Source organism: Cnephaeus nilssonii (genome assembly GCF_951640355.1).
Source record: "Cnephaeus nilssonii genome assembly, chromosome: 21".
NCBI classification, from domain to species: domain Eukaryota; kingdom Metazoa; phylum Chordata; class Mammalia; order Chiroptera; family Vespertilionidae; genus Cnephaeus; species Cnephaeus nilssonii.
This window is the reverse complement of record NC_137092.1, coordinates 13,454,952-13,467,645: the sequence shown is the minus strand read 5'-3', so window position 1 is coordinate 13,467,645 and position 12,694 is coordinate 13,454,952. Positions and strand designations below refer to the sequence as shown.

The 12,694-nt window shown below is 48.3% G+C and overlaps 2 protein-coding genes across 4 annotated transcripts; both read left to right on the top strand.

Moving 5' to 3' along the window:
• Positions 1-97: 97 nt before the first annotated feature.
• BNIPL (BCL2 interacting protein like) lies at positions 98-9,767 on the top strand. 3 transcript variants are annotated; one of them, XM_079760655.1, is made up of 10 exons: positions 98-865; positions 1,681-1,770; positions 1,965-2,029; positions 2,227-2,451; positions 5,161-5,343; positions 5,484-5,586; positions 5,751-5,882; positions 6,817-6,903; positions 7,206-7,268; positions 8,838-9,767. In XM_079760655.1, the coding sequence occupies exons 1-10, from the start codon at positions 822-824 to the stop codon at positions 8,872-8,874; spliced, it is 1,029 nt and encodes a 342-aa protein (XP_079616781.1). In that variant the 5' UTR covers positions 98-821; the 3' UTR covers positions 8,875-9,767. The 3 variants fall into 3 exon arrangements, with proteins under 3 accessions (XP_079616781.1, XP_079616780.1, XP_079616782.1); XM_079760654.1 differs by having other exon boundaries at positions 7,170-7,268; XM_079760656.1 differs by having other exon boundaries at positions 98-1,778; positions 7,170-7,268; positions 8,838-9,765.
• A 6-nt stretch (positions 9,768-9,773) lies between these two features.
• LOC307093008 (protein MENT) lies at positions 9,774-12,684 on the top strand (the record flags this gene model as incomplete). Its single annotated transcript, XM_079760657.1, has 2 exons — positions 9,774-10,790; positions 12,289-12,684. 2 exons carry the CDS (start codon positions 9,774-9,776, stop codon positions 12,307-12,309), a joined length of 1,038 nt encoding a protein of 345 aa, XP_079616783.1. The 3' UTR covers positions 12,310-12,684.
• Positions 12,685-12,694: the final 10 nt, after the last annotated feature.

Here is a 12,694-nt window from a genome sequence, read left to right as displayed (position 1 = left end):
AACTACAATCAGGCTTTTCCATCAGGTAATTGTTTTAGCCTCCTCAATATTTTCCCCTTTCTTCCTGTTGTACTTAACATCTTCCTTTAGTTGACTCTTGTGGGGAATAAGGAGCAACAGTCTCTTAGCTCTCCTCATCCTCAGCCTTTCCTTTCATTTGTTTCTTCTTCTAGAACCATCCTTATAATATACTTCTGTGTCGCTGATTTTGCTTATGCTCTAAAAGGTGTAGGACCAAGATAGTCCTAAAACCAAAATGGTTTTTACCATTGCCTTTAGAAAAAAAAAAAAAAAAGAGCAGCTACCAGATTATAAGGAGTCTGGAAAGAAGAGCAAATTGCCTTCCCAGAGCCCTTCATGACTGGCCATTTTAAAAAATGTACCCTCCGCCCTGGCTGGTGTGGCTCAGTTGGTTGGAGCGTTCTATACACCAAAAGGTGGTGGGTTCAATTCCCAGTCAGGGCACATACCTGGTTGCAGGTTCAATCTACAGTTGGGGCGCATACTGGAGGCAACCAATCGATATTTCTCTCTCTCCCCCTTCCTCTCTAAAAACATCAATTAAAAAAAAGAAAAGAAAATGTACTCTCCTCCCCAAAGCCCGCCCCCACATAGGCATGGGTTTTCTTTTGGGCAAACCTGCTCATTGAGAAGGGAGGTGGCAAAACCTGTTTGAGAGTGAGGTTGCCTCCCTTCCACACCTTCCTCCTCAGAGGCAAGACAACAACAGCTGAGGCAGAGAAAGGGGAGAGAATTGGAGAGCTGGGGCAGCCAATTCCCTGAAGATCCAGGTGTTTAAAGAAGGGGTCGGGTTTGTGAAGATGGGAACTAAACAAGAGGCAGGAGAAAAGACATTGGCTCTTGGGTAAGTAACACCTTAGCTAACTTGGTTGGAGACAAAAAGTGAATACTCTTGGGACTTTCCCCACCATCCAGCTCTTACCAAGTCTAATCTTGGGTTCCTAGAGGCGATAAAGCTGTAGGAATTACTCTACAGAGAAGTGGCTTTGGGTAGGAAATGTTGGTATGGTACGGGAACTGGTGAACAAGGAGTCCGGGGTAATTCCCTATTGTGCGTTTTTGTAAAGGAAGTGTCTATATTTTGTGTCTGATAAAGATGCCCCTATTCTCTGTTTCCTAACCCCCATACTCCAGAATGGCTATCAGGAAAGCTGACCCAGAACTAAGTTTGGGTCCAGGTTCTCCCCAGCAGATCTCTTCCTCCTTACCTTCTTCCCCCACCCCTCCACCTAGGCCGTGGTTTCCCCTGGCCACTCCCCAGCACGGTGGAGGAAAGGCAGGCCTGCCGAGGTGCCATCTTCCTGGACTTTGCCAAGTGACAGCTGGGCAGGTCTGTCGGCTTCCAGCCAATTGTCAGGTGGAATACCTCTCACCCCTACTGTGTAGGTGGAGCAACTGCCACAGGTCAATACGATTAGCTTGACATCTACCCTTCCTCTGCTCCTAACCCCAACAGTAGGGGTGATCTGTTTCCAGCAAGTGGTGAAGATGGTAGAAACATCTACGAGACAAGTTCTTTTCAAGGCCTGTTCTCTGCACCTTAATTACTATGCTTCATTCCAGTGTCTCCTACCTATAATCCACTTCCCTCAAGACATTGCCTAGTTTGTCTCACGGTCATCTTTTCTTCCGGGGGCTGGGGGACTCTCTTCGGGTCAGGGAGAATGCAGAAGCAGCAGGACTAGGAGCATCCGTGAGACTTGCAGAATTGGAGCTGAAGGAGGAGTGGCAGGATGAAGAATTCCCTAGGTGAGGAGGTGAGAGGGAGGTTGGGAGACAGAAGTGATGGTCACAAATGGAGGGCAAGGATGGTAAATTAGATCTTGAAGAGGGGGGAGAAGGAAAGCAGAGGTGTAAAATCATGGCAGGAAGAGAGAATTGATACCTGGCTCGGTGCCTTTAGCCTATGTTTCTTCCCCCTTTTAATCTTTTTTTCCCTCCAGATTGCTTCCTGAAGAGTCTGACTCTTCTGAAGATCCCGACGATCCTAAAAGAGACTCACAGGCAGGTAGGAAATTAGAACCTAGGCCTCAAGTTCTTGATTCTAATCCACCCTCATCCCTTTTCAGTTCTACTTCCCTTTTCCCAAATGTCCCCTGTGTTAGTCCTTTAGAATTCACCCCATATTATCACTTCCACACACAAGGAATCCTAACCAACACACACGCATCTTTCTATTTTTTGTCCCCTTCCCCTTACCCCCAGGTACCCCCAGCACTTTAGCCCTGTGTGGCCAGCGCCCCATGCGTAAACGTCTTTCTGCCCCAGAGTTACGACTGAATTTGACGAAGGGGCCTGGAGATAATGGTGCTTCTCCCATCCACTCTGTACCCTCCTCTCCTGATGACAGTTCTGACCTGGAAATAGACGAATTGGAGACACCTTCAGACTCTGAGAAGCTGGACAGTGGACATGAATTTGAATGGGAAGGTGGGAAAGAAACCTGAGGAACAAGCAGGTAGAAGTAGAGGCCCGTGTTAAAGCTCAGGATGGATTTAATGGGACTGAAGGTAGAACTAATGAGGTGGGGACTGAGAGGTAAGGTCAGCAAAATTAGTTCTTGAGGTTGGAAAGGTAGAACCTAGAACTCCAATGGGAGAGGAGTCCAAAAGAGGAGGGGTGGGGTCCTTTGTTTATCAAGAAAAACTATTGGATGGCTGTTGCATGCCATCACTGAGCTAAAATTGGAGTTATCAAGATGAATAAGATCCCTACCCTCAGAGAATTATCTGTTTGGTAAGAAATAGACATGCTGTATATACAAGTAAGTACAGTCAAAGGTTAGGATCTGCATGTGTACAGGGTACAATGTACGCAGGGAGAAAGAAAAGGTCAGTTCTGCCTAAGACCTCACAGAGGAGGTGATTCTGAGCAGCTGTTTATCAGGTAGTTGGAGAAGCAACTAGGACTATAGCATGACATGTTGGGAACTCAAAGGATTAAGCATGACTGTTTAGATATTAAGGAAAACTGTTTCTTCTCTACTCATAACACTTCTGACACCAGACGTGAGTTTTCCCCCACATCAACCAATTCTCCAACTCTCCAGACACTAACAGGTATCTAAGATTCAGTTGTGACACTAACTTCCTGGAGTTAGCACAGACCCCAGAGGTTAAGGGCTCAGTCCCACAAGACTGTCGCCCCGCCCCCCCGCCCCCCCCTTCAGACACCAGTGGCATGTCCAGGTTGTCTCCTGTGCTTCAGACCAACTGGCTACACAGTGCCCCCTTCTCAGGTTCGATAATTTGCTAGAATGGCTCACTAGAACTCAGGAAAACAATTTACTTACTAGATTACAGATTTGTTATCAGAGGAACAGCCAGAGGAAGAGATGCATAGGATGAGGTGTGTGGGCAGGGGTGTGGAGCTTCCATGCCCTCTCCAGGCACACCACCCTCCTAGCACCTCTATGTGTTAACTAACCCAGAAGCTCTTCATACCCCTTCTGATGGGCTTTCTATGGAGGCTTCATTATGTGGACATGATTGATTAATTCACTGACCATTAGTGATTAACACAACCTCTCGCTCCTCTCTCCCCTCCCCAGAGTTCCAACCCTCTAATCACATGGATGGTTCCCCTGGCAACCAGCTACTGATCCTTAGGGGCTTTCCAAAGTCACCGCATTAATACAAACCCATGTTTTTGAAAGGGGCTTGTTATGAATAACAAAACACCTTTTCACTTTTTTCATCAGGAGCGGTCCCCAGAGCCAGGACCAAAATAACAACAACAAAATATAATAATATCACTCAGATATGAAGGGCTGAGAGGTGGAGAGAGAATGACAAAAGATAGTGCTATGTTAAATAAGCAAGGTCAACTCATGGAGATCCTTGCTACCATGCTAAGGAATTTAGATTTTACCTGATAGGCAATGGGTCATTGAATGCTTTAAAAATATTTTTTTTTATTGATTTCAGAGAGGAAGGGAGAGAGATAGACAGAAACACCAATGATAAGAGAGAATCATTGATTGGCTGCCTCCTGCGCGCGCCCTACTGGGGGGATCTAATCCGCAACTTGGGCACGTGCCCTTGGCTGGAATCAAACCTGGGACCCTTCAGTCCGCAGGCTGACGCTCTATCCACTGAGCCAAACCGGCCAGGGCCATTGAATGCTTTTAATCAAGGGAATGACATGATCAGATTTAATTGCTCTGAAAAGATTGGAAATAACCTAAGGGCTGCCCCAGTAGGATATTAATGCTATTATGGTGCATCCATACAACGGAATACTAAGTACTAGGCAATTATTTTTTAAGATGAGGCAGCTCTTTCTATAGTCATGGAAAGATTTTGCAGAATTAGTGGGTATAGTATATTGCCATTTCAGCAAAGAAGGTAGGGGAGAACAGAAAGCTTGCTTTAGTGGTGGTGTAGAGGGTGGAATGGAGGAAAACAGACTAAAGGCAGGGAGGCCAGTTAGGAGGCTTGTACTAATGCCAGGTAAGAAATGTTAAGAACCTGAACCAGAACGGCAATAGTGGAAAGAATGTAATGGAGGTAGAGGAAAGAGGATCTGGAGTCCTGTTGGCTTGAGGGCTGATAGAGAAGAAAGAGTCGTGGATGATGCACAATTTCCTCTCTCAGGAAGCTAGAGAGATGGGGTCATTCACCAAGAAAGGAAATATGGGAGAGAGGAGGAAGAGCATGCCGTTGAGTTGCACTTTGTGTCTGGTGATAGGAGATGACAGAGATAGACAAAGTGGAGATGTCCAGTCTAGGCATGTAGGGACATGGGTGTGGAGTGAAGAGAGAAGCCTGGGTTAAAGAGGCAAATTTGGAAGTCTTCACCTTATTGGTGGTAACTGAAGACATGGGAATAGGTGAGCTCACCCAAGGAGAAGCGTGGAAAGAAAGAAATAAAAAATCCAGAAAAAAACACCCTGATACTGTCAAGGGCCATTGACCTACCAGAGTGCAAGGTTACCTCAAGACCACGGTGAGGAAGATGAGTCGCAGGAAATTGAAACCAGGAAGGGTCTGGGTGTATTGAACAAACGAGGGCTAGAGTCATGGGGGAAAACTGAGGAATGAGAAGTTGGTGTAATAAACTCTAGGAATCTGGGGAAGGTACCAGATATTGAAGGTGTGTATTCTGCCTTGTTAATCCTTCCCCATCCCTCTCTTGTAGATGAGCTACCCCAGGCAGAGGGCCTGGGGGCCAGTGAGGCAGCTGAAAGGCTGGGCCAGGGTTGTATGTGGGATGTGGCTGGAGAAGACGGCCATCGCTGGAGGGTTTTCCGGACAGGGCAGAGGGAGCAGCGAGTGGACATGACTGTCATTGAGCCCTATAAGAAAGTCCTGTCTCATGGAGGTAATGGCTAGCGTACGTGGAGGGGTGAGAACGGTGACTTCTGGAATAAAATGCCTACACTGGAACCTTGTTATTGGGTTCTCAATCCTCAGAGTCCCTCAACCTAACCATGTCTGTCAATTTTCCCTTATCCTTCCCAGGTTACCATGGTGAGGGCCTCAATGCTGTCATCCTCTTTGCTTCCTGTTATCTACCCAGCAGCAGCATTCCCAACTATACCTATGTCATGGAACACTTATTTAGGTGAGATGGAAGGCCTGAAGGGCTCCAGGGTGGAGGTTACGGAGGGAAAAGTAAGAAAGAAACCCCTTTTTTTATCAGTAGCTGATTGTAGAGGCTACAGTAATGTCCCTCTCATTTCCCACAACCCAAAACATATACCTTTCCTGACAATTTTGTCCCTCCAGGTATATGGTGGGAACTCTAGAGCTGCTGGTAGCTGAAAATTACCTGCTTGTTCATTTGAATGGAGGCACAAGCAGGGCTCAAGTTCCACCTCTGAGCTGGATACGCCAGTGTTACAGGACTCTGGATCGGCGGTGAGCCTCAGAACAAGGGGCTATAAGCCTATTTTATCTTCTTTGGTTTTATTTTAGTTTTGTTAATCTTCACCCTTTCCCGTCTTTCCATTCTTTCTACTTCCATTTAGTTCTCCCTCTTTTTTGTCCCTCTACACCCCTTTCCAAGCCTGTCCTGTCTTCTGTTCTCTCTTGGGATCAGAGAAATCAAGTTTCAAATCTTGCCTTTGCCAACCAGCTATGTGACTTTGGATTTGTGTGTGTGCGGGCAGGGGGATTGGTTGGTTGTTTGTTTTTATCAGCTCTATGGCTTTGAACAAGTCACTTAACCTTTCTGGGACTCAGTTTCCTTATTTGCAACATGAAAAAATACCTTTGCTGCTGGGTATTTGTGAAAATCAAGTAAATCAGAGTGGCATATTGCCTGGCATTTAGAAGGCACCCTTCCTTTTCCCCGTGGTCTTGCCATTTATTTCACTCTCCAATCCATTGTCTTCTTCTGCCATCCTCCCTGACCCACAGATGTTTTCCCCTTCTTTGTTCCTTTCTTTCCCCCATCTTCCATTTGCTCATTTGTCTCTTTCTTCTTCCCTCTTCTTTATTTTCTCCTCACTGGCCTTCTTCCACCTGGAGTTTTATAAATAGGCCTGGTCATGGAGGGATGGGGAAGTGTACCAAAGGGACTTATATGAGGGTAGGACACAGGAAGGAAATGGGTCAAAGGACAAAGATCAAGCTGAGGGAGTCTGAGAGGAGAATTTCCTAAAATGAGGAGCATGGAGGGTTGAATAAGATGGATGGAGCTGAGATAGTAATGAAAAGAATGGGGGTTAGACCCAGTTGCCAGAAAAATCTAGAAATTAGAGAAGGGAAGGAAGTTAAAGAATATAGCTCCACCTGATCTTCAGGTATAAAGATGAAAGAAGAATTAGGATGATCTCCTATTCTTCTTCAGGTTAAGGAAAAACCTGCGTGCCCTGGTGGTTGTCCATGCTACGTGGTATATGAAGGCATTCCTGGCACTGCTTCGGCCCTTCATCAGGTATGAGCTCTGGAGACAAGGACCCCCTACCTTCCCCTTCTTCCTATTATTTTAAATGAGTTTATTTGAGCCAAACTTGATAACATAAGCCCTAGAACAAGATCTCAGATGCTCCCCACTTCTTCCCATTTTCAAAATCAAGAACTTGCCCCATCCTGACTCTTTCTAGTCTTTTAACCACTCTACCTGTTCCATTTCCCTTTGTAAGGGTCTCCAGGAGCCCTCTTCCCAGTATACAACACATATGGTTTATCCCCTCTTTTCAGTTCCAAGTTCACACGAAAAATTCGTTTTCTGAACAGCCTGGGAGAACTGGGCCAACTCATCTCCTTGGACCAGGTCCACATCCCGGAAGCTGTCAGACGGTGAGTCCTGAGCTTAAGGATAGTGGTTTGGGGTGAGATGTGTAAAGCCAGTATCCATTTTCTTTTCCTTTTTTTTCGGAGGAAGGGAGAGGGAGAGAGAGATAGAAACATCAATGATGAGAGAGAATCATTGATCGGCTGCCTCCTGCATGCCCCCAACTGGGGATCAAGCTCGCAACCCAGGCATGTGCCCTTGACCGGAATGGAACCTGGGACCCTTCAATCCGCAGTCTGACGTGCTATCCACTGAGCCAAACCAGCTAGGACCAGTATCCATTTTCTTAATGCCTTGGGGGAGACACAAAGGAACTAAAAACCTGAGGCCCTGCTTTCAGATGTTCTGAAGTATCTGAGAAAATATGCACATATGCAGAGAAAAAATTAAGGACATTACTGTATCCAACAAAAACAAATAAAAAATTGTACATATAAGTGCCGAGGCAACAAGGAATAAAGGAATAATCACAGCACAGAATTTAGAGGAGATTCAGAAATTAGAAAGGGATGTTTGTTGGCAGTAAATTGGAGAGACTATCCAGTTGGGGAGGGGTGCTAGGGAGCAAAGGAATCCTAAATGATGACCAACTCAAGCATCACCAATCTTCCAATTCACCTGGCTTTTCTCCCCAAACCAGTGAGTAAAACCCAGGTCCTGCCCTGGCCTGGTGGCTTAGTTATTTGGAGCATCATCCTGTACACCAAAAGGTTGTGGATTCATTCCTGGTCAAGGCACATACCTGGGTTGCGGGTTTGATCCCCGGTCAGGGTGTGTGCGGGAGGCAGTTGATCGATGTTTCTCTCTCTCTCTCTCTCTCTCTCTCTCTCTCTCTCTCTCTCTCTCTCTCTCTCCCTCCCTCCCTCTCCCTCTCCCTCTCTTTCGTTCTCTTTTCCTCTCTCTCTACCCCTTGCTCTCTCTCTAAAAAATCAATTATCTATACTAATAAAAGGGTAATATGCTAATTAGACCAGGAGACCTTCTGGCCATCCTTCCGGACAAAGCCAGGTGGTGGGGCCAAGGCAGAGGTGGTTAGGGGCGATCAGGCCAGGAGGGGAGGGCAGTGGGCAGTTGGGGGCAATCAGGCCAGCGGGGGGCGGGGTGGGGTGGGGGGCAGTTGGGGGTGAGCAGGCCAGCAGGCAAAGTGGATTAGGGGTGATCAGGCAGGCAGGCAGGTGAGCAGTTAGGAGCCAGTAGTCCCCAAGTGCGAGAGGGATGTCCAACTGCCGGTTTAGGCCCGATCCCTGGGATCGGGCCTAAACCGGAAGTCGGACATCCCCCAAGGGGTTCCAGATTGGAGAGGGTGCAGGTTGGGCTGAGGGACAACCCCCCGCCTGTGCACAAATTTTGTGCACCGGGCCACTAGTCCTATATAATAAAGAGCTAATATGGTAATTAGACCAGATGGTGGAATGACCTTCCAGAACAACCAGTGGGGGGGAAGAGGGGGGTGGCGCAAGGCCGCCAAGCCCCTTGCACGAATTTTGTGCATCAGGCCTCTAGTATATATATAAAACAAATAAACAAGAAAACCCAGGTCCTGTTCCTGTACTAGTTATTCTTCTCTCTCCTAGGCTGGACCAGGATCTCCATGACTCAGGAAGGACCTAGCATAGGACTGGAATAAAGGGCCTTAGAACCAAGCAAAGATATCCGTCTGCCTACACCTTTACCCCTGAAACATCTAAGCTGTTTTGTAAATCATCTCATCGTCAACCCCAGTACCACTGGATCTTGACATCTCAACGTGTCATTCCTTCCCAGACCTTACCTTCGAAGCAGAGCTTTGAGGTCTGGAACCTGATCTGCTGGTGACTTTCATTTCAGCCAGTTGTGGTATTTTGTATGGGCAAGTGCAAAGCGGTGGGTCCTTGTCCTGCTTTAGCTGTAGAACCTGGGGCAGTCACTTCATCTCCAGGAGTCATTTGCATCCTCTGGAAGGGGCTGAGATCTCTCGGCCTGGGGTATCCCAGCAGTCCGCCCGCCCGGATGAGGGGCCATGGGAAAAGCAGGGCTTCCCTGAGCACAGCCAGCCGCCTGTGGGAGCCAGGACAGAGTCCACGCCCCTCCTCTACCCGCCCCCTTCCCCTGCCCCCAAAAGCTTGGAGAGCCGCTGTCTGCCCCTCATCCCTTCTTAGCCATGTCTGCTGCCTGGGAGCCGGGAAGGAGTGCTTTCCAAACCTGTCTTTAGTCAATTCAGATGTGTGGTGGTTAATAAATCGCGAGAGATTGGAGCTGTGCGCCAACGAAGTGACCTGCTCTTTCCCCAGCCCCTGACATCACAATCCGCAGAGTTCTTGCTGCTGGGGTTCCCGAGGATTTCCAGCTCAGCCCCTGGGGCTTTGGGAGGAGAGGGCCCCGGGGGAGGGGCGTGGCGCGCGCATCGGAGCCCCGCCGCGGGCCTCGGTTCTAACGACCTGGCGGGTCGGTGAGAGCGGAAGGGAGGGAGAGAAAGTAGGAGCCCGGCCTCGGTCACTGGCCTCCCTCCCAGCCCCACACCGTCCAGCCCCATGGTCCCCGCCGCCGCCGGCGCGCTGCTCTGGGCCCTGCTGCTGCTGAGCCTGGGGACCGGGGCGGGGGCGGGGGCCCAAGGCCTGACTTCAACTGGGAGGCAGCCGGCCAGGTTCCGCTCCAGGGGCGCGATGACCCGCAACTACCGGTCCATCCCCCGGACCGGTGTCCCCCCGAAGAGAAGGGTAATAATGGAGGATGAGGACGACGTCGCGGCCACTGCCGACCGCCTGGCAGGCCCCGCCGTTGACGAGCTCTTGGCTTCTACGGTGTCCACGGACATGAACAGGTTGCGTTCCTGGGAGCAAGATCAGGATGGGTCTTTGGAGGAGGGGGTTGTGATTAACGCCCAGAAGAATAACAGTGAGGCAGGGATTGACAGCAGGGCGTCCACTACCACGAGGAGGTACAGCTCCAGGTTTGCAGCGAATATCCAGGAGCCAGAATACAGGCTGACCACAAGCCTGCCGCCCAGTACCTGGAGGTCTACTGAGCACCAGCCGCTGTACGACACCAGCCTGACCCGGTGGTCAACAGCAGGATCCACCCCCAGGCGCTGGTCTCGCGTCTCACCCTCATCCATGCCACCTCCCGAGGACCTGCGGCTGGTGCTGATGCCCTGGGGCCCGTGGCACTGCCACTGCCAGTCAGGCACCATGAGCAGGACCCGGGCCGGGAGGCTGCAGGGCCTTTCTGGGCGCCTTCGAGTTGGGGCACTGAGCCAACTCCGTACAGAGCACCGGCCTTGCACCTACCAGCAATGTCGCTGTGATCGGCGTCTTGAGGAGTGCCCCCTGGACTCGGCCCTCTGGCCTGACACTCAGACCACCACCACCACCAGCACCACCACCACCTCCACCACCACTACCACCACCACCAGCCCCACGCCCACCCACAGCCCCAGATTCAGCCTCAGCCCCAGCCCCAGCCCAGCGCTTATGTTTTGGAGGCAGGTCAGGGCTGGGCTGGAGGATATTTGGAACAGCCTCTCTTCAGTGTTCACAAGGATGCAACCAGTAAGTGTTTGGTGATGAGCCAGGATCTTTGTGGATAGCTCTGAACCGGCCCCTGTGCTTGCATGAACTGTTACTTACCTGTCTGCTTACTGGTTCCTAATATGCATTGGTTTATTCACGTTATTGTTGGCCATGGAGTCCACCTGCTACATCTTGAACAACTGGTTGGTCATTAGGCAGCATGTATGATTGGTCACTAGATGATAATTGACCAAACTGTTAAGACTGTAGATTGTAAAGAATTCTTGATGCAGATAATTAATGGATATGAAAGATAATTAAGTTTTCAGCTTATTAATGCAGTTTAACAGTAACAACAAGCCAATATTTGAGGTCTTGCTATATGCACTTTACCTGGATCAGTCCTATGAGGTATTATTATCCCCACTTTACAACTGAAGAAATGGGGGTTTATTAAGCTAGTAAGTGGCAGAGTTACAGAGAATTTTTAAAAATATATTTTTTATTGATTTTTTTACAGAGGAAAGGAGAGGATAGAGAGTTAGAAACATTGATGAGAGAGAAACATCGATTCAGCTGCCTCTTGCACACTCCCTACTGGGGATGTGCCCGCAACCAAGGCACATGCCCCTGACCGGAATCGAACCTGGGACCCTTCAGTCCGAAGGCTGATGCTCTATCCCAGGGGTCCTCAAACTTTTTAAACAGGGGGCCAGTTCACTGTCCCTCAGACCGTTGGAGGGCCGGACTATAGTTAAAAAAAAAACTATGAACAAATTCCTATGCACACTGCACATATCTTATTTTGAAGTAAAAAAACAAAACGGCAAAAACACCCACATGTGGCCCGCGGGCCGTAGTTTGAGGACGCCTGCTCTATCCACTGAGCCAAACCAGTTAGGGCCGTGGTTGTCAAACTGCGGCTCGCGAGCCACATGCAGCTCTTTGACCCCTTGAATGTGGCTCTACCACAAAATACCACGGCCTGGGCGAGTCTATTTTGAAGAAGTGGTTAGAAGAAGATTAAGTTTAAAAAATTTGGCTCTCAAAAGAAATTTCAATCGTTGTACTGTTGATATTTGGCTCTGTTGACTAATGAGTTTGCTGACCACTGGGTTAGGGCAACAGTAGAAATTAAACCAGGTTTGACACTAGTGTCGATGCTTTTAACCACCACTATCCTCAATAATTGTTCTGGTATTATTCTTAGCAACCTAATAATTCTCAAGGAAGGACAGTCCTCTGCTTTACCAAAATAACTACCAAAGGCTCTGATTGACCTGCTAAAATATTTTCAGTTGATAGAATGATAGGACCTTTGGGGAGAGAGGAAGGACAATATGGTATGCATGGTCATTTTAACGGTTTTTGTGTTTCTCCTTATGTGTCCAAAGCCATCATTCAATATAAAAAAGCATCAATAGGGGGCAGTAGTGTTGAGGGAATGAGGGTTTGTGGGCAGAGGGAGAAGCAAGAAAAAACGAAATAGATGTCATTATAATATTCCCCCTTTTCTCTATTTTGTTTCCTTACCCAGATAGACAGAAACCGGAGGTAATGACCACTTGATCTGCAAGAAGAGGTGTCAGCATCTCAACCTCTCCTCCCCTTTCAATCCCAGCACCCACTGGGTATTTTTAGTACAGAAAAACAAAACTAGAAAAAAAAAACACCTTGTTTGGTCTTGTGTCTTTTTACAGAGGTATCTGAGGGAGGAGAGACCAAAAATTTTGTGAAACTGAACTGGGTAGCTACCAGCATCTGGCTTGGGCTTCTCCTGCCCCCAGGATAAAATGGTTGTTGTTCATCTTATTTCCAAAGTTGTTGTTTTTTTTAAACAAGTACTTCTTTTTAAAAACCTCAGATGAATGCCAAGCAGGAGTTGAGCCCTTAGATGATGGTGGTCTCGCCTTCACAATACTTAGCCTTCTTTTCTCCTCAAA

Excerpts from the sequence above, each read along its gene's own strand:
- BNIPL (XM_079760654.1), top strand. The coding sequence starts at position 822 with ATGGGAACTAAACAAGAGGCAGGAGAAAAGACATTGGCTCTTGG. Across the intron at positions 866-1,680 it reads GAAAAGACATTGGCTCTTGG|GGAGAATGCAGAAGCAGCAG; the intron begins GTAAGTAACACC and ends TCTTCGGGTCAG. Across the intron at positions 1,771-1,964 it reads CAGGATGAAGAATTCCCTAG|ATTGCTTCCTGAAGAGTCTG; the intron begins GTGAGGAGGTGA and ends TTTTCCCTCCAG.